An 18,719-nucleotide genomic window follows, 5' to 3' on the forward strand; every position below is an offset into this window, starting at 1 on the left:
CTACTGACAGGGAGGAGTAGCTGTTGGGCTAAGTAACGGAATCTTCTCCATGTGCATTGTAACAGTGCACAACCAGCACATGGGCCAGCCCAGCTACCAGCAGGAACCCGGCAAGCACAGTTAAGAGCCTCCTGCCCTGGCCCGAATGGTTCAAAGCACTGGCTTTTCCCAGAGTGAGTAAGGAGCACAGGGGTGTTTACTCTGTAGAGACAAGGAAAGAGAAGAAGGGCTGAAGGTAGGCAATAAGCCCCAGTAGAGGAAGCAGTGGTGGTCAGAACTTCTTTTTCTATGATAATTAATTTTAATTTAAGAAAGTTTACCCTTTGCTGACTGCCAGAATTACGTTGTGTGCAACTTCCATCCCATGACGCTCACTGCTGGTGAAGCATAAAGCCAAGAGGAGCACTAAGGGCCTGCCAGAAGGCTGGAACAGCTCATCATGCACGGATGTGTTGAAACTGAATGATTGATTCTCTTCCGTCATCTAGCATTGTGCAAGTACACATGTGCTTGTGCGTGCATGCAAGTACCTGCATGTGTTGTGCGAATGCTGAACTGTAAAGAGCCTTGCCTCTGCCGAGCAAACGGTTCATGTGCACAGCTCTTTGGTCCTGGGAAAGTCCAGCAGAATGCAGCCCAAAAGATCTGTCTCAGTCCCTGAGATAGACTGCATCCACCATATCCAGCCTGGAAGAGCCATGGTGTAGGACTCACGTGCAGGATCTCTAGGAGCCCTGATACTCATTGCCACCCAGAGCACGGTACAAAGATATATCTCCTGCACGGAGCAAGGCAAGCCAGCGGGCTCAGTGTGCAAGAACCACCTCCAAGAGCACACAGCTCTACTCACTGCTGTGTCAGCACCCATTCCTCTACACCTGAAGCACATGGAACTTCAGAGCATCCGAATCCAGCTCCCAAGGTAAAGTGCTTGGAGGCTAGAAGCAATTCAATTGCCATGGATTTATGTTGATTTGAGACCAGAGGCAACCGCTTTCATCCAGCTGTAATCTCAGCCCAGCCTGCAGTGGCAATATCCACCAAGAAGTAAGCAGGAATGACACACCAGGGAAGGCTCGATAGACTCTGCTGAACTTATTGATAATCCCAAAATCATTTTGCCATGACTGGGAGAAGGGCAACATCTATATGTATTTTAAGCAAGAATAAATACTCAGAGTAAATAACAATCAGAGCTGACAATTCCTTTCGCTAGAAGGGGGAGGATTAGTGACACTTGCAGTTATCAAGTTCATGATGTGGGGGAAAAAACCCACGCAAACAATACTACCTCTGTATTTTCTTCCTGTTGCAATGGAATTAAACCAATATCCTCAGCATCATCAAAGATACAGACCTGGCATAACTCTAGGGCCACAGGAACCTGTACTGTCTGGTGACATTTAGGAAGAAGGTAATCATACATTACGATAAGTAATGAGTAAAAAAAATGGCAAGAGAACAGCTAAGACGTGAGTAACTGCTCTACTGGAAGGGAAAGCAATAGAAGAAACCACCTCAAAGCTCAGGAAATAGGTTAAAATATGAATGAGCCAGGCAGAAAGCGGAGGTGTTAATCAGCAAAGCAGCAGGTTGAAAAATACAAAGAACCCAGCTGGCAGCCTGTGAGCTGACACAAGATGCTGCACAGTGGAGGAAGGAGCTCCTTGCTTCAGGTCTGGGGAGGGCTGAGTGCCACCTACAGAGACCCAGCACCCTGCCCTCCCGCCTCCTTTCAGCCACCTATGCTGGGCTCAGCCTCTTGTTTTCCCCAGTACACAACAAGTCTGAACCCATTCTGCATGCAGGCTGTAGTAGCAGGACATTGCTTCGGCTCCTGCCAAAGGAAAAGGGCTTACCTTCACAGAGCTGTGATTATGTGCGTCTTGCTCACACAGAGGGGATCGCACAGAGGCTCATATCTTCTCTTTGGAAATCACCAGACACATGCTGGTAAACAGAAACAGGAATGACTGTGCCTGAACTCACCCTGACCATCTGGAACAGAAACCAACAGCTCTGCTCAGGCTCAAACCCACCACCTTTATCTGCACCATGCAAAATGTGCCCAGGCCACCTCCGCAGACGCATCACTGCACTGGACACGTTCACCTCACAGAAAAGCATGCTCTCCCCAAAACAGCCTCCACATCACCCTCCCCCAAGAGCCCAGACCCCTTTGGACAGCCCACAGGCACTATTCTCCCCCCATAAGTTTGTCAGAGCCCTGCCTAGCTGGGTTCCTGCATCTTCACATCACCCCTTCTAGTCTGTTCAGCTGACGTGTGCCATCCTCTCTACTTTCCCCATCACAGCCATTCTCAGATTCATCCCAGGTCACACCCTCTGTGTTTGTGCTTCCAAAATGCACTGACTCTGCATGAGGTTGACAAGTCCATCACTCAGTTCCACAGCGCTTACCTGAGTTAGCAGCGCTGGCAGAGCTCCCTGCTCCTTCCATGCAGGCTGGCAGGAACTTGACCCATTTAGAGCCATCAACTTGGCCCCAGATCTCCACTCACTTGAATGCACCAAGACCAGAGTTCTGCTGCTGGCACACAGCTATTTACAGCAAGAGCCTCACCTGTGCCTCTCAGATCTGTGTAACACCACAGCTGTCAAACGCAGCACACCCTGTGCCCGCTGCCTGGCCACAAGCTTCTACAGCAGACTATCCGCACTCAGGGCTGGGTACAGCCACACAGGCTGCCCAAGGCAGCTTCTGGCATCTCTAACAGAATGCAAAACACATGAGCTGCTTTCAACCTCTGACTGTGGAAGCACATTCCAAGCAAAAGCTAGTGGCTGACATCGCATGCTGCCTCCGCGTGGCAAGCAGCAAGCTGCAGGAGAGGATTGCATAGCAACCCACAGACTCCAGCAGCATCGCTGGCTCCATCCCAAACCACAGAACACGCAGTCCTAACACAGTTAGTGGCTTCTCATGTCACTGGCAGGGATGCACTGTGTCTTTGGGAGAAAAGGAGGGATGGAGGTGCAGGATGGACAAACAGACAGAGTTAGGAGATGCACCTTGCAACATTTTGGGGCATATTAACAACACCGGAGGTAAACAGGATGTTCAAGGAAACAGTAACCAGTGTTTCCAAAAATTCAAAATACATTTCTGCATAAAGAAGCCAAAAGGCTTTGTGAGACTTTCTTGGGGCAGTCCAAGCTTTGCGAAGCTGTGGCTTTGCTGTAACGCTGGTAAGAGTTCATTGTAAGGTGGCAGAAGGCAGGAGTTTGTTTGTTTTTGAGGCTGAAAAGACCAAAACATGGAGTTATTTGCAGCATTTGAGCACAGGGACTAACGTGATGAAACCCTGTCGCATCATGGTATCTGCACCCGAATCAACACTGGTAAATATTTACAGGGCTCTGCAAGAAGAGGAGTGCAAAGCTTGTTCCTACAAAATGTAGGGGCCAGGGGATTCCATGCTCCACAGTGGCTTTGGTTGTGGTGCGAGGCTCTTGCTCAAAGGAAGCTGCCTGGACCCCTGGTTGCTGTTCTGTGCCCAGCTCTGCAGATCCCTGTTCCACGCTCCTCACCTCACCACTGTGCGCGTGCAGAAGTTGGAAAGTGATGTGCTAGGAGCAGCAGGAAGCTCAATGGCGGATAACATACAAACCAGAGTGTGGATAGCAGCTGAACGCATTGATCCTTCACAGTGGGGGAGCACAGCTGAAGAGCAAAGGTGGCCTGACCAGAAGTGGGAAGAATCCCTGATGCTTCTGGATGATAGTGTCTGTTGCAGGAGCCCAGCACAGCTCAGGACTACCACGTGCTAAACTATTGGTCCTAATTCTGGCCTTTGTGGAAGAAACCAGGCACTCGATGGCTCTGTTGCCCCCGTCACATTGTGTAGGAGAAAACTCTGCTTCTGGAGCACCTCAGCTAGGTGGGGGCGGAGCAGATCTCCCAGCAATGAGCTGCCCTACGTAAACTTCAAGCCCAGAGCCCGTCAGACACACGCAGTGATCAGTGAACGCAGCACAGCGCGTGCCTGCCACAGCCAGCTCCTGCAGACCTCTGCTGCCTGCTCACCAAGGGCCACGGGTGCCGACTGCAGGGCCCAAGGCAGCCAGCACACACCTGGTACTCACAACAGCCCTTCAGAGCATCAAGACAAGACCCTGAGCAAGGCGTGGAAATTCTACCCCAGAAAGAAGCCCGTTATCAACCCTGTTGCTGTGTGGGTGGCTCACTGCAAAGGAAACCAGCAGTGACCGAGCTGGGGAGAAGCAGCTCAAAGTCTTCACCTCAAATTCCCCCATGTCTATGAACTGGGGAAACAGCAGCAAGTAGGAAAGTCCCAGTGATGTGTTAGTCACCAACTTAGTAACCTTCAACCGGAGGAAAAACACCACACTGCTGAGAACGCCCTGCTCTTACACAATAGAGCACAGACAGGACCATGGGAGCTGATCCATCACTGAACTGGGACAGGAGCTCCTTAGGATGCCTGCACCCTCCCTGGGCTGGAGCAGGTCTAGCACAGCCATCCCGCCATCCCTCTACCAAAGAGCAGACTGCAGGTCTGACACTACACCGACTCTTGCCACTACAATCGCCTCTGTGCATTCAGAACACAGAATTTTAGGTCTCCTACACAGATGGAGAGAGCTTTACAGAAAGCATTCTGCCTAGAAGCCAAAAAAAAAGAAAAAAAGAAAAGGAAAAAGCTGCTCCTTCTGCAGGCAAATGTGCCCTAGCAGTCAGTTCCCCACCCCGTTCATCTAGGGCTGCAGCCAGGTTTTCTTCTCTTCCGTCTTCCCATCTTGCTGGAGGGGTAGAAGGTGGCTGTGTGGAAATTTCCATGCTGTGGAAAGCAACAGAAGGGACGGGGTGGAAGCAGGATGGCACAAACGGAGCAAAGCACCTTTGGCCAGAGTACAGCAGAGATGTGATGTTCCTCTCTACATTGCTTTCTTAGATTGTCAAAAGAATGAGACTAGTCAGGACTTAGCAAGCCAGTAGTTATGGCTGATATTAGGTACACCAGGAAACCACAACAGGGTAAGGCAATTTTAGTAAGCTTTAACTTTGGTTAAGTGTGTTACTAAGGTACCTGGAAAATGACTTCTTCCTCATTCAGCTGTGTTTTTCTTTCTTTGGAGCAATTTTCTTTGAGAGAAGGCAGTCCTGCAGCTGAAAACCTGACCGGTACATTGGTGTCATTGCTCTGTCATCGAGTTCACGCTGAGCTGTTGCTTGGCTTCCAACCCCCTCACCACAGTTTAGTCAGGAGCCTGGAGGGCTGTGTGCTGCAGCTGCAACATCTGATGAAAAAATCTGACAGCACTCCTGCCTCAGTCACAGCAGAATGGCAAAAAAATTAGCATCCCTGGTAATGTGTGATCATAGTACATCACTGTGTGGGAGTTGGGGGCAGACCGCGTCCTTGGCAATCCGCAGAGGGAGGGAAGTGATCTGTGTGAGTGTACGACACACATGCCCAGGCACCTCATGGGCACAGCCCACTGCAGAATTAGTCAAAACCACCTATTCTTTGTGAAAAGCAACTATATGCACGATGACGTGCTCTGGCAGTGCCTCTGTCACCACTAGAATACAAACTGCACAAGTCACGCTCCCTAAAGAGTTTTCTACAGAAAAGACATGGCTAGGAGAAAGCAAACCGTCCTCTCCGTCTCTGTTCATACAGGAGTTTTGTCACATAATTCCACAGCCAGTGGCAAACAATAGGGAGCAGGGTTTTGGAAGTCACAACCTCCTCATTTGGTTCTCTCACTCTTTCTTCCTTTGCCTATGTCACTGCAAAAATGCAACACCTAAAAGAACTTGCTTTCTTAGATAAAGTCTGTAGCTCATGATAGATAAGCACTGGCACCCTGCCTGAGCAGGGCAAGGTCCCAGAACAAAATACAGAGACAAGTTACTTAAAAAGCAGACCTCTCCACTCTAACTTAACTTCTCCAACCCCCAAGAACTTGACCCCACATCCTCAAGCTCCCGCTCCATCCCAGTCTCACCCTCATCCCATTATTATTGTCTGGTTTCCACAGGCAATGACAAACCTTGTGCTTGATAGGAATTTGCCAACAGCTGTTCTGTACAGGCACAGACTTCCAAGGAGCAAACACTGTTCAGAAAGAAGAGAAATACGAAGGCAAGCCTGTGGCATTAGCTGCAAAGGAAAAGGAGTGTATCTGAACCAGCTTCTCCTGAACTGGGAACACACCTGCTTTTCTCGGGAACTCATTTTATTCACAGTGAATCACGTTGTTAACAGTTGGTAGGCAGCCAGGTGATAAAGATGTGGAGGTGGAGTGATGGTGAGAGTAATAAATGGCATTATAACTAGGCTAAAACTTGGCACCAGCCTTCAATGACACTGCAGTCTTACAAAACAAACTGAAAAACATTATAAGTACACTTACTACCATCAGTAAATCCCTGTCCTGCTAGGAGCCCTCCACCAGCTAAAAACAATGTGCTTGGAGGGCCCCAGCCTTCAAGAACGAAGCTCTCCTCCTGGAAGGGCCAGTGCCACGCGAGCACAAGCTGGTCCCCAGGAGGGGCGGCTCAACCCAGTAACATGTCATGAGGATGCAGCCAAAGTCAGGATTCCTATACGGTCTGGGCAGATCACCACCTCAGGCCAGAAAGCTCTCACATGAAACCTATCTGCAGCTTATAGCTCCACAAAGGCTCTCGATAGCATAAGTGGAGGCAGTGGAGGATGGCTCATGGCTCCTACTGCAGCCATCCCCAGAGTTTATCACCAGGTCTGGATTATGAAAAGGCACAGGTGGAGGACTCCGTCTTCCAGGGTTAGCTGGATGTCACCAGAGAAGTACTGAAGGGGGTGAAGGGAAGGAACACCCATGCACAGAAAGCAGTCCAATGGAAATGAGCAGACAGGAGGGCATAGCTGTGCCGAAGGAAAAAAGCCAGGGAAGGGCAGAATGAGGCTGAGGCTCAGCATAGAGGTGCTGCAGCAGACAGCTTTCCACCCTTGGCCCAAGCAGACCACTCCTGGCTCTGCCAGCCAAGCGTGAGCCTTCCAGAAGGACTCACAAGAGCACAGGAGAAAGCACGGGAGCAGATGGGGAAGAAGGTGTCACTGGTGTTCTTGCACCTCCCTTAGCAGTCCTGCGCCACTATAGTAACCAGGGAGGAATCCGCTCCAGGGAGATGCAACAACCAGCCATAGGATTTTGCTTAAATTTGACTTTGCTTGGATTTGGGTCTGACTCACAAGGCAGACCATGGCCTTTGCACACCTTCCTGTCCCACCATTTCAGCATAGGTTTCGCTGGTGGGTCACGGAGAGCCACTTCTGCCTCACAGCCCTCCTCCTCCACACAACTCGTGCTGATGTTAACTACAGCAGAGACCACCCTCATGTACAGAAAGAGCATTTCTGATAGAGCTAAACCACACCTCAGTGAAAACAAAATTCAACCCAATATTTTCAGTAAAACCAAGTAAATAGGATGTCCATCAGCACCTCAGCTACAAGCAGCAGATCTTTCACTAACCACAATTTAGTGAAAGTGAGCTACAAACCAGTGTCTACACAAATATTGACCATCACAAATACAGACCGTTCACTGCGAGTTTCCTTCCAGGCCTTTTTACTGCTGCAAAACTGTTGCATAGAAAGTTCTACTACTTGGCCAACCTGAACTTTGAAGAGATCTGCAGCACGAAAATCTTACTTACAAAACACGTTAAACCAGTTTCTGTGCTTAGCATTATGATTTCCTTCCTTAGGAACGGCAATACAAATAGTTTTCTAAATAACGAGAATACACATGTAGAATTTGATACACATAAAATTACTTAATGGTTCTTAACTATTTTGTGCCACTGACAGTGTACTAGTGTGGAATTTACCGTACCAAAATATATGATAATGCCTTAGAAAAGTTCATAGATGTGAGTAAAACTTTTGGAACAATTATCCAACAAGAAGTATATTTTGCCTTAAAGCTGCTGGCATTCTGACCAGATAAGAACAAGAAGCAAAAATAATGGTCCATCATTTTAGAGAACCTGACTGTAAACTGGATAAACTTTCTGGGAAAACACTACTTAGAAACGTCTGATTCCATTTACAGCTGTAGAAGAATTAAATATCTCTGCTTGCTTCTACAGAATAAGAAACTAATCATCAATAATAGCATTGCTTAAGCTCAAATAACAGCAATCTTTATTTCAGGTCTTGATTGAGGAAGTGTAGAAACACGGAGCCCAGGCGCAGGACCGCCCTCCTCCCCAGGACATGGAAGCTGTCAGTGCAAGCCAGTCACTTCCCCTTTCCCTCGTGCCTCCGTCCCACTTCCACATCGACTTTGTGTGCTTCCCAAGCAACACGCAGACCCAGAGCAACAACCGCAGGAGCTGTACCGAGAACAACTCCTTTAGGCAGCTGCTGCTTGCTTGTAGAGAACAATCATGGCCAGAAGAATTTCAGCTCTGGTTTGGCCCCCAACAGAGCTGTAGCTGCAACCATCAGACGCCAGCCCCGACCGTTCCCAGGCTGCGGCACGCACCAGTCGCTGGCCCTGTACAAGGCAGGTGCGTTACAACTCACTGAATCCACGTCTGAACTGCAGAAGCCCTCACCTCAGGCACAACTGGAAGAATACGTAACATTTCAGTCTGTCATGCAGTTTATTTCCAAAGGCTGGTTTGGTTCAGTCTTGGCCGGCATGGCTAGGCCACCTTCATGTAGCAGTTGTCCTCCTGAGCGAGGGCTTGTACCAGCTTTGCTCTTTTCTCATTCTCCCTGATGTTTTCCCTTAATAGCTCTACTGATTTTGCTTTAACTGCAGACGCCAGTCTGGAACCCTCACTGTGAATGGTGAAAGAATCACATGGACAAGAGTTTTGCACAAAAAAAGGTGGCAACAGCTTGTCTGAGACCAGGAGCTCCTGGAGCTCTGCTGTTTCACTTTCTCTGTTCAGCCCAATGCTGTCCAGTGACTCCTCTGGCGAGCTACCTGCTGAGCCACACCTCCTGACTACCAGATGCTTCATCACCTCTTTATTTTCCCCTGCATTTTCAAGTTTCCTCAAGTGCTTGTGTGTGTGGCAGTGAAACTCAGGATTCAGGCTGTTACTGCTGCTCCCTTGCATTCCTTTGCCAGTGTAGCTACAGCTGTCAGGTTTAGTCCCCTTTACAGTACTTTCTCCACTGTTCAGATCTTGACAGTTCAGCTCTAACAAGTGCAACAGCTGTTTGCCACTGCTGGCATTTTCATCTCTGCTATCCCTAGATAGCTCATTAGAGTGGATGATCCAAAGGCTGCCATGACCAGTCTGTGCAACATTATCACTAGCGGCTAAACCTGGGACAATGCTGCAGTCAAAGCCTGGTACAACCAAACATACACGGTCACCTCTCCTCTGGTCAGGTTCACTGGTGATGGCATCTGGAGGCGTTTCTCTCAGGTTGCTGTACAAAAGGCGAATGAAGGGTTCATACAGTGACCTAAAGATAACCTCATCATCACTGTCATCGTATGTACCACTGTGTTTAACTGCATACTGATAACCAGAGAGCTGAGGTCCAGTGGGGCAAGGAGTTATACTGGCCTTCTTCTGAACGCTTTGATATATTATTTGCTTATGTATGTCTTCCTCTGGTAAGAAAGTTGAAGCACAGTCATTTGCATGTGTGGACAAAGATGTAAAATCAAGCTCAGTGCAGGAAGATCTGCAGGTAGTGTAACATGTCTGATTGCTGGGGGGGTGACAGATTTGAGCTCTGCAGCTAAGTCCCGGCATCCCTGAAAACTGCACCAAATGTGGTGAGGAGCACACATTTTCAAAACACAGAGTTGGGCTACTGTTAGCCATAGACTGAGACATAAGGGTATCAAAGCTCTTATACTCAGCGCTACTTGGTTCTTTGAACGCAGACACAAGAATATCAAAGCTCTTGTAGGCAGAACCACAGGGCTCCGTGGATGGAGAGGTGAGGGCGTCAAAGCTCTTGTAGGCAGAACCACAGGGCTCTGTGGATGGAGAGGTGAGGGCATCAAAGCTCTTGTAGGCAGAACCACAGGGCTGCGTGGATGGAGAGGTGAGGGCATCAAAGCTCTTGTAGGCAGAACCACAGGGCTGCGTGGATGGAGAGGTGAGGGCATCAAAGCTCTTGTAGGCAGAACCACAGGGCTGCGTGGACGGAGAGGTGAGGGCGTCAAAGCTCTTGTAGGCAGAATTAAACAACCCCATGGATGGAGACACATCTGTACCAAAACTCTTGTGCACAGGGCTGCTTATTCTGTCTTTTCTGGCCCCAAGGGATGGTCTATTTAGAGATTCCTGGATCAGGACACGTGAATCATGCTGGATTTCAGAACTGCACGGAAAAAGGCTTTGCTGAACAATATGTTGAAGATCTCTTGCATTCAGAGTAGAATTTATTCTGGCGCTTTGACAGCCAAATCTACAGGATTCTTCTGGGGCAGCACTTTCTTTTGGATTTTGCTGTGATGGATTTTCTGACTCAAGCTTCTCAAAGGTTTTATTCTCACCTGTGTTGACACCTCGGTCTCTCTCATCTCGCATGTTGCTTTCATCTGCCAGGAGTTCAATAAACATGCTAGCTAGTGCATCGTTGTGTTCAGTGTGCTCTCTGAAAGCACTGAAACTGCTCTCACAAGGCTCAAACGTGGTCGTCTGGTTACTAGTCTCATCCTGGCTCTCAGCCTCAACGTCTGCTAAACGTTCACAGATTTCTATGGATTCTTCAACCATAACTGTCTCAGGGGTTAAAACTGCACTGCTGCCTTTTGGAAACCATTCTCCAGACCTGCTGTGGCAACTGCAAGGTTTCTCAACATTTCTGATGTTATCTTTTCCCTTGAAGTTTTGCCTTGACAAACTTTGAGCCAGACAGTTCTTGCAACTTCTGTTTCTGAAAGACAAAAGGAAAGGACAGCTAATGTTTACATAATAGGAAAGCATTTTATGCTGTAAAGCAGAGGTTTTTTTTTTTCCTTTATCTTACTTACATTTGGTTTTCCATATGACTGTGCTTTAAGTCATGGAACGGGAACTTAATTTCATCAATGTAGCTCAAAACTGAAAACTAATAAAGATACAAATGAAATTTAGGACACATATGGATTGTATTTAGTATCCTCTGCACTAGCCAGCCAATAGCACTTATTACAGATTCTATTTCTGGTGATTGGGAAAAGGTATTTTTGCAAAGCCTTCAAATTACCTTGACATTTTTTACAACCAAATGGCTCTTTGCTGGATTTGGGATTTGATCCCACCATTCTTTCTTCACTCTGCAAGGGAAAAATTAAAATTATTTGCTTTGGTGGCATTTTGGCTTCATCGGGGTACAGTTCCCTCTTCTGTTCTTCTCTCCCTCTCAGCCACCTACACGGCAGCAGCAGGAAGTGCTTCTTCTGTGCATCTCCAAGTGTTGCTTTTCATTAAACTAGTACAAAGATGTTTATCTGTTTGGTGCATGAGTGCTCTGCACAACCACAGTCACATGTTCTTCTAATCATGTTTAAAATGATGTGCAAAACAGATAGGATCTCACTCTCAAATTACCACTAAAAAAATTAAATACAGATATTTAACCATCATTACTGGAACTCCAGCCACAACTGGGGTCCAAAACTGACAAACCCTGCAAGTGCAGCCTGTTTTGGACTATAAAAAGCCCATTCTAGTAAGACTAATAGAGATTATTCAGTTATCTATTCAGAAAATGACAGAGTACAACTGATTTGTGTTCATAAAATGTTTGCTCAGAGAAAGCGAGATAAAGGTACTGAGCAAATCCAAACCAGTACATTTCTGTACTAGCAGACATTCAGCAAATCTATAGCAATATCGATATCTGTGCAAACTGCTCCTCTGTAAAACCCGTGAGCAGTGTGACACATACTTGGTGAAACAGAAGTAACAAGTTACAGATACTGCCAGGATCAGCAGGCAGGCCACAGGAACAGCCATCTGCAGAACGTCTTCAGCTGTTACGTGGTAATCTGTTAAATAAACACATACATTTACCTGTCTAAGTGCATATAAATACAAGTACTGGCAATACCAAATTCATTGCTCTTTTGCACCTTAAAAAAAACCCCAACCTTCTTTGGAGGATGGAAAGCAGCCTCCGGCAGCTAAACAACCAAGCATACACAGCCACCACTGGCGATGGTGCACAGCAGGTCTGAAAGATCAACGCTGGCACTGCAGGTGGTTGGTGTGAGCGCTAGGATAGCCAACATGTACTGGGAAGCCATTCATCAGCTCCCAGAGACAAAACTGCCCACAGTCTCTGAAGTGGCATTAGGATCTCCACTGTAGTGCAGCTCCGTTTCTTGTCCTCTCTGTTGCTCTTCAGAAATTTTCTATAAGCCCTCAGTCCTCTGAATGGTTAAGGCATTGCCTAATTTGCAGGCTAAATCTCTCCGGTTCATTTATACCCACTTGCTCTTAAGTCAATGTTGTCCTTTAGTTTAAATACCTTCCTTGGTATCTACTTCATGAAACATTTCTAGAGAATAAACACATCCCCTTGCAGCCTTTTTTTCCACAAGGCTAAGTAAGGCAGCTTCCCTTGGTCTGCTCTTCCTTAGTCTCCCCAGGAGTCGCCTTTTTATGTTTAGTCTCTGGAAGCTTTTACAGACACAGTATTTTCAGAAGGGTGAAGATGATGATTCCTTAACTCTCTCCTAAGAGGAGTGCAGCATAGTACATATGATATGGTTTATAAAACTACACCATCCGATTCTTAAGCTGCTATTTGTTACAATACGCACCACAGTGAAATTCCACTTCTTCACTCCATTCGCTCCAGTAGGCTGGGTAGTCTGTATAGTTACACCTTATACTTGCAACGTAATCATAGCCTCTCCTCAAGGAGCTCGCAGCAATTTCAAAGCTTTTTGCCTGGTAGTTGATTGCTTTTACAGAAACCTGAAAAGAAAGTGAGAAAGTTCACTTTGATTTCTTTACGAGAAGGGTCAGTGGCAGCAATTAAATAACAGTGTTTCAGTGACCCTTTGACATTCAGCAAATGACTGTATACCCAGTCTGCTGTGTGTGATACTGCATTTCGTTGTCATGAGTGGGTGGTTTGCGATGTTCTGCCACACACGTTCTTCCCCTACCAGGAAAAGCCCAGCCCAAAAACATTGGATTGTTCAGGAAGGTGTTTGAAATGCCTCAAGTACACCACAGAGTCATAAACAGCCTCCTGCTGTCTACGGAGCAAATGAAATTCAGGGAACAGAAGCACTGTATTGTCAATCTCCATCCTGTCTACTGAGAACATTATGGGGGGCAGCTCGAAGAGTTTCAAGCCTTTAAAGCCCAGCTCAGCCACTGTGGGGCAATGTGACCTGTGGATCAGGAGCACTGTGGGACTGGGACCTGTTGGCCCAAGACTTTTCAAAGAGTTTTTTAAACCTCAAAGCTCCAGAGACAGAAAATGAAGAGACTGGTTGTCTCTTACCTCTGTTGGGTGCTGCTTCCTCCAGTATTTCACTTCATAGATGACAGGATGTCCAGAGAGCACAGATGGAGGAGAGTAGCTCTCCTCCCAACTCAGATTGAAATTACCATTTTCCACTTTCTCAATGGTAAGATTTTTGGGTGCCCTCGGCTTAACTGTATGTTAAAAAAATACAGTTAAGGAGAACATGGCAATGGGGAAGCGCTGATGGAGTGAAGCAGAAAGACAGACAAACATTCACCAGAGACCAAAATCTTGTTGCATTCAATGCATTCCGCCCTTTTCACTATGCAGTAGCACAAAGAAAAAGAGATCAAACCACAGCAACTGCAAGGTATTAATTAACAAGCACTGAATCTTCAAGGTGGCTAAAAGAACTGCAAGTTCAACCTTTTGGTGAGCTCAATGCAGCTTTCAGCCTGGAAAAATGGGAATAACCTGCACTCTCCTACAACAGCATACTGTGCCATTGGGTAGGCACAAAGTTTCTGATGACTTCGCAGACAGGCTCTCCTGACTCATTGTCTCCCAGAAAATGTGCAGGCACCTGGTTATCCTGTGGATTAGCAGCAGTGCCAATCAAGTATTCTGAAAAGCAGTGGCTCATCGATGCAGATCAATGCCTGCCTAAGGTAGGCGAATGATTTCTGAGTGCTTGAGGTGACGAGTGTTACAAACAAGCAAACTGTTTTAAACAGACTGGGTGCCTACAGAGACAGCAACTCTATCTACGGTCTGTCCTGTGAAAGAGCAGAGTCATTAACTTTTATCACTGGTTGGTATAATCCAACAGCAACTATTGTAAAAACCTCCGTTGATGGGTATGATCCAACTAGCGTGCAAAACCAGAGTATGCCAGAGACAGGATGGATAGCCTTCTGTCTTTCTAGATCTTGGAAGCAGCACATTCCTCTTCATCCCTGAATTCTACAGTCACAAGTAAATGGCACTAAAGACACGTCTAAGGCCCCCGAGTGCTGCTGGCAGGCAGCTGAGGGGCTACAGCTAGAGGAAGAATCACTCTCTGCTTGCCCCATTAACTTAAACTCTTTGCTTAAGAATCTACTCCAGAATCAGGTTTCTAAGCCAAATGGATTTTGCATTAAAGCTAGCACTGCACTTTTCACCTCTGACAAGGAAAAGTTGTTGCAATGATATGAATGAGGAGTTATGTAGGATTGCAAAGCCTGGAATCAGATGTCTTGGAGACAAATTAAACAGTTTCTCACCAACCAGCGCTGGTGTAACACTGTAATTCCCCGTATCAGTCCCATTGTGCTGTAGAGCTAGAACATATGTGAGGCCTGATGCAAAAAATTCTGGACGTATCGTGCAAGTGCACCTTAAACCGTCTTCTTCATTCTCAGGGATGCATATGTCATTTCTGAAAAACAGGCAGATAATTATGTGATGTTTAGAGATTGTGGCACACTGTTTCTTGAAAAGGTGAAATCAAGCTTCTCGATGTGCAGAGCTAATCAAATCTGAGACAAGCAAGCTCAGTTTCTAGAAACATCTAGCTCAAACGAATCCAAACTAAAATTGGAACTCCCCCAAACAACTCACCGCACCCAAACAGCCCTTGAATCCGTATTGCGCAAATGAGAAACCTGACAGATAGGCTAAGGATTGATCCCAAGGGGAGAATTAACACTCTTTGTGTTAACAAAAACACTTCTGAAGGCCTCTGAAGGACTGAACCAACAGCTAGTATAGAAATAGGTTTATATGGTGTACAAAGTGAGCTTATTTGGATGTCTGTATGGAAAAAATCATATGGAGAGGAACAGGAGAGCTTGGATGTATGTTCCTTTGTAGGAGATGATGACTGGCCCCGCTCCAGATCAGGGACACAGTCCGTGCTTGAGCACACAGACTGTACACAGAGACAACCACCGGGGCTCTGCAGGAGAGTACCTTCCACACAGGCTACAGATTGGTAAATCAGGTAGGATTTCTTCTGAAGGAGGTAAGATTTCACATGAAACGAAGGTTGGGCAAACTTATGAGAGTCCTAGCACTCCTACAAGTGGGACTTGATCACTTCTCTATGCTGAGCACAGAGAGATCTGCAGAAGACTAGAGCACTGAACAGAGTGGCCTGTTCAGGCAGCAACTCACTTTCGTCCTGGCAAGAAGGATAATCTGGATTATGTTTTGTCTCAGACACTCATAGTAGAGGGAGAGAATCTAAGCAGATAATGGCTGTAGAATATATGAAGTTTCAATAATGATAAAGTAAAATCTTATTAAACACTTACGTCATTGAAATAATTTCCATCCTGTAGTACAGCAGGAACTCTTTGGAGCAATTTGTTTGTCCAGGCACCTTCCAATGACAAACTAGCTCTTTGTCATAGTCAGTGAAGCATGCAAATTCCTGTACGTGTCCTGCAGCCATCACTAGGGAGAAACAGCACACCATGAGAAGCACGAGAATCAAAAGAATAAACTGGACTAAGCAGACACATTAACTTTTCCATCCAAACAGAGCTACCAGCCTCCTATAACTGAAGAGAAAGCATTGTTATTGCATGTGTTCTTTGTAAGTGCAGAAAGATGCATGTCACCAAATGCTTTCTGGAGACAAAGTCTATAATCTCCGAGAAGGTTGGCAGTAGTAATATTGAAATAGAAGAGCAGAACTCATCCCACACAGTCTTCCAAACATAGAAAATGTGATTCTGATAGCTCTATCTAAAACACACCAACATCTAATTATAAATCAGCATCATCCCATGTGTTAAATACAAAAGGTTTGAAGCCAAAATGCAGATGAGAGACCAAGCTCACTGCCTACAGACATGTACCCGTGCTAGATCTACAGCGGTTCTACGCTTCCCAGCTGCATGTCCTCTGCCTCCTCAGAACAGTTCCCCATTGCCTGTCACAGGCTTTCTTCTGGTATGCACCTTTTCTTAATTTCATCTGTATTTCCTGTTCTCTCGTCTGCTTTTCATTGCTATGATAGTGTTCAGAGATCTGGAGAGATTTTAAAGCTACATTGTTCCAGGCACAGAGGATACCGGAAAGTCCTGTGTCTGCAAACCCAGCATTTGTGTTTGCAATCTCTTTTGCTGGCAGCATTCAAGAAAAACAGAAAATATTGGTCAACATGCCTTTGTTAGAATTGAAAAGAGAAATGGAATACACAACCCTCAGCCTCCCTTCCAGACTAATTTTCCATTATTTCAGTGCACTCCACACAAGTGAAACAAGGAACAGAGGAGGAGGAGCTATGTGACAGTAAGACTATTCTGTTATAGGATTAATAGAGTGTTAAACACTGCACTGGAATGTGATCATTTAAAAATTAATCAGTCAGAAATAAACAATACTTTTAGCATCTCAGACTATTCTTTGCCATTTCTGAAGTCCAACTTCTCTGTTATTGGTAAATACTAACAAGATCCCCCTTTTCTTGCACAAGTTGCAGAGCTCTACATCGTTCTCTCCTGTTCTACACCTCAATTGCCTGTCAAAATTTTGACTAGCTTTGGCTGGTTTTCGGAATCCTATTAATTGATATTTTTCTGATAGTTTCCTAAGGGATTCTACTAGAAGCTTTCCTGCAGCAATTACACTGCGACCGCATAAAGACATGATTCCATTTATCTGCAGAAGGTAAGCAATTTTGTTTACATGGCCCAGCAGTTACTAACTCGCCATTCTTGTAATTTACATTGCAAATTTCAGATTAAGTTGCCAACAAGTCACACCCTGCAAAGTTCTTGTCCTTCAGCCACTGTTGCTTCACAGGCCCATTCTTTCCAGTGGGTACCTAAGCTTCAGATTATTCCTGCCAAGAAAAACCTTGTGTTGTGAGCAACACCTACTGTCATCCTATGCTGCTTAGATTTCTACCTTTCTGTAGTCCACTTGTGTAATTTAATCTGATATCACTTCTGCATACTCTGATACAACACAGTGTCTGCAAATGCAATAAACACAATGGGCAGATGCCTTTTAGTGGATGTGATACATGACATAAAACGACATCTACCATCAGGCCCTTTGGTACTTCAATAAAACCCTGACTGCTGGTTTTTAAATATTTAGGAAATGCTTTGGTTTAGTTCCCAAGACCGGATATTTCTCTTCTGAGAGCTATCACTCATATGCTTTCTGGATGGTAGCACTGCATTTAGTTCCCTTTTGTTCTGCATGGTCCTGGATCCTTCAAAAACCCCGAGAATCATCAGAAGAGCAGCAAGTTCAAGACTAAACTGCTGCAATACTCTAACAGTCACACTGCTCACTTATTTTAAAAGAGCCATTATCTATTTATCCTCTTGCTGCCCTTTATATTGTTGCCTTTTGCCTTTTTGTCATTCATTTCTCCCCCTCCCCCCCTTAAGATGCACTTTCAAAATAAGCGCTAACATTTTAAACCCTCTAAAGACGAAGAACATTATTTTTCGATGTGTTAACGATCTTACGCTTTTAAGAATGCTTCAATCAAATGAAGCACTTCCTGCTGTGTTCAGCTATGATGTTTCGCAACTTTACTTCATCTTGCCTTTCAGTGTCCTCATGTCTTCCTGGATCTCTAGGTTATCCTCTCTATTCTTTCCCTTTGACCTCCCTTTTCCATCCCCAGGACGCTGTATTTTTTTAAACCTCAGCTATTTGAAAATTTCCTTTTGAAACCACATACAGTACAGAGTTTGTTTACATTTTGAGTCATTAAAAAAGGAAACTGAAATACTGGATTTCTTTTTAAATCCTCAAATAGAACACCATGCTGAAGAAACTTAAAACGTGTAATTAGCTAGGGGAAACAAACAAACAAATCTGTAAAATTAAACCTGGATAGTTTACAGAAAATAGGGGGCTACCAATAGGAGATGACCCAGCCAATGCACTCTTGCAAACCTTTATCCTTCTCACCAATTCAAATTGGTATTATAGTACATAAAGTATTTAATAAACCTTTTTTTCCTAGAGACAGGCTATTTCAAACTGGTTTTTAACTAATTTGGTTTACTTTTCAAAAACAAGCCCCAAAAACCTGTAGACTACCGTGGAACTACTTTAAAAACTACAGAAAGCAAAATGTAAGATTTCTTTTCCAGAGAATAAAAAATGCATTGTCTGAAAAAGTGATTCTATCTAATCAACTTGTCTTTATAATCAAATATCATGATGGATACAAGGAAAAAACCATTTTCATATTCAGCTGTTTCCAGCTGAACCACAAGACCCTTAGCCAAGCAGCAGCATTGGGCCTTAATGCAGCTCCGCATCCTGCCA

At 45.5% G+C, this 18,719-nt stretch overlaps 2 protein-coding genes across 6 annotated transcripts in view; both read right to left on the reverse strand.

The window, feature by feature from the left end:
* Positions 1-9,516, reverse strand: part of IL21R (interleukin 21 receptor) — a 24,903-nt gene extending 15,387 nt beyond the window's left edge. The window contains exons 1-2 of one of the 5 annotated variants that reach the window (XM_054080447.1): positions 2,422-2,776; positions 1,860-1,998 (exon numbers count right to left, since the gene is read on the reverse strand). The gene's annotated coding sequence lies outside the window, so the exon portion shown is untranslated. Of the gene's footprint in view, positions 1-1,859; positions 1,999-2,421; positions 2,777-5,072; positions 5,436-6,042 lie in introns of those variants that run through there. The other 4 variants (XM_054080444.1, XM_054080442.1, XM_054080446.1 and 1 more) reach the window with 4 other exon arrangements.
* Positions 8,690-15,889, reverse strand: IL4R (interleukin 4 receptor). Its single transcript, XM_054080897.1, has 8 exons — positions 15,728-15,889; positions 14,696-14,850; positions 13,467-13,621; positions 12,772-12,928; positions 11,895-11,994; positions 11,211-11,280; positions 10,996-11,072; positions 8,690-10,898 (listed from the first exon to the last, which is right to left on the reverse strand). Exons 1-8 carry the CDS (start codon positions 15,865-15,867, stop codon positions 8,690-8,692), a joined length of 3,063 nt encoding a protein of 1,020 aa, XP_053936872.1. The 5' UTR covers positions 15,868-15,889.
* Between the last annotated feature and the right edge of the window lie 2,830 nt (positions 15,890-18,719).

This window comes from Cuculus canorus, chromosome 15 (genome assembly GCF_017976375.1).
Source record: "Cuculus canorus isolate bCucCan1 chromosome 15, bCucCan1.pri, whole genome shotgun sequence".
In the NCBI taxonomy this organism is placed as follows: Eukaryota; Metazoa; Chordata; class Aves; order Cuculiformes; family Cuculidae; genus Cuculus; species Cuculus canorus.

Excerpts from the sequence above, each read along its gene's own strand:
- IL4R (XM_054080897.1), bottom strand. The coding sequence starts at position 15,867 with ATGGCTGCAGGACACGTACAGGAATTTGCATGCTTCACTGACTATGAC. Across the intron at positions 11,281-11,894 it reads TGTTACTTCTGTTTCACCAA|AGTGAAGAAAGAATGGTGGG; the intron begins GTATGTGTCACA and ends TTTCCCTTGCAG. Across the intron at positions 10,899-10,995 it reads AGTCATATGGAAAACCAAAT|AAACAGAAGTTGCAAGAACT; the intron begins GTAAGTAAGATA and ends TTTGTCTTTCAG.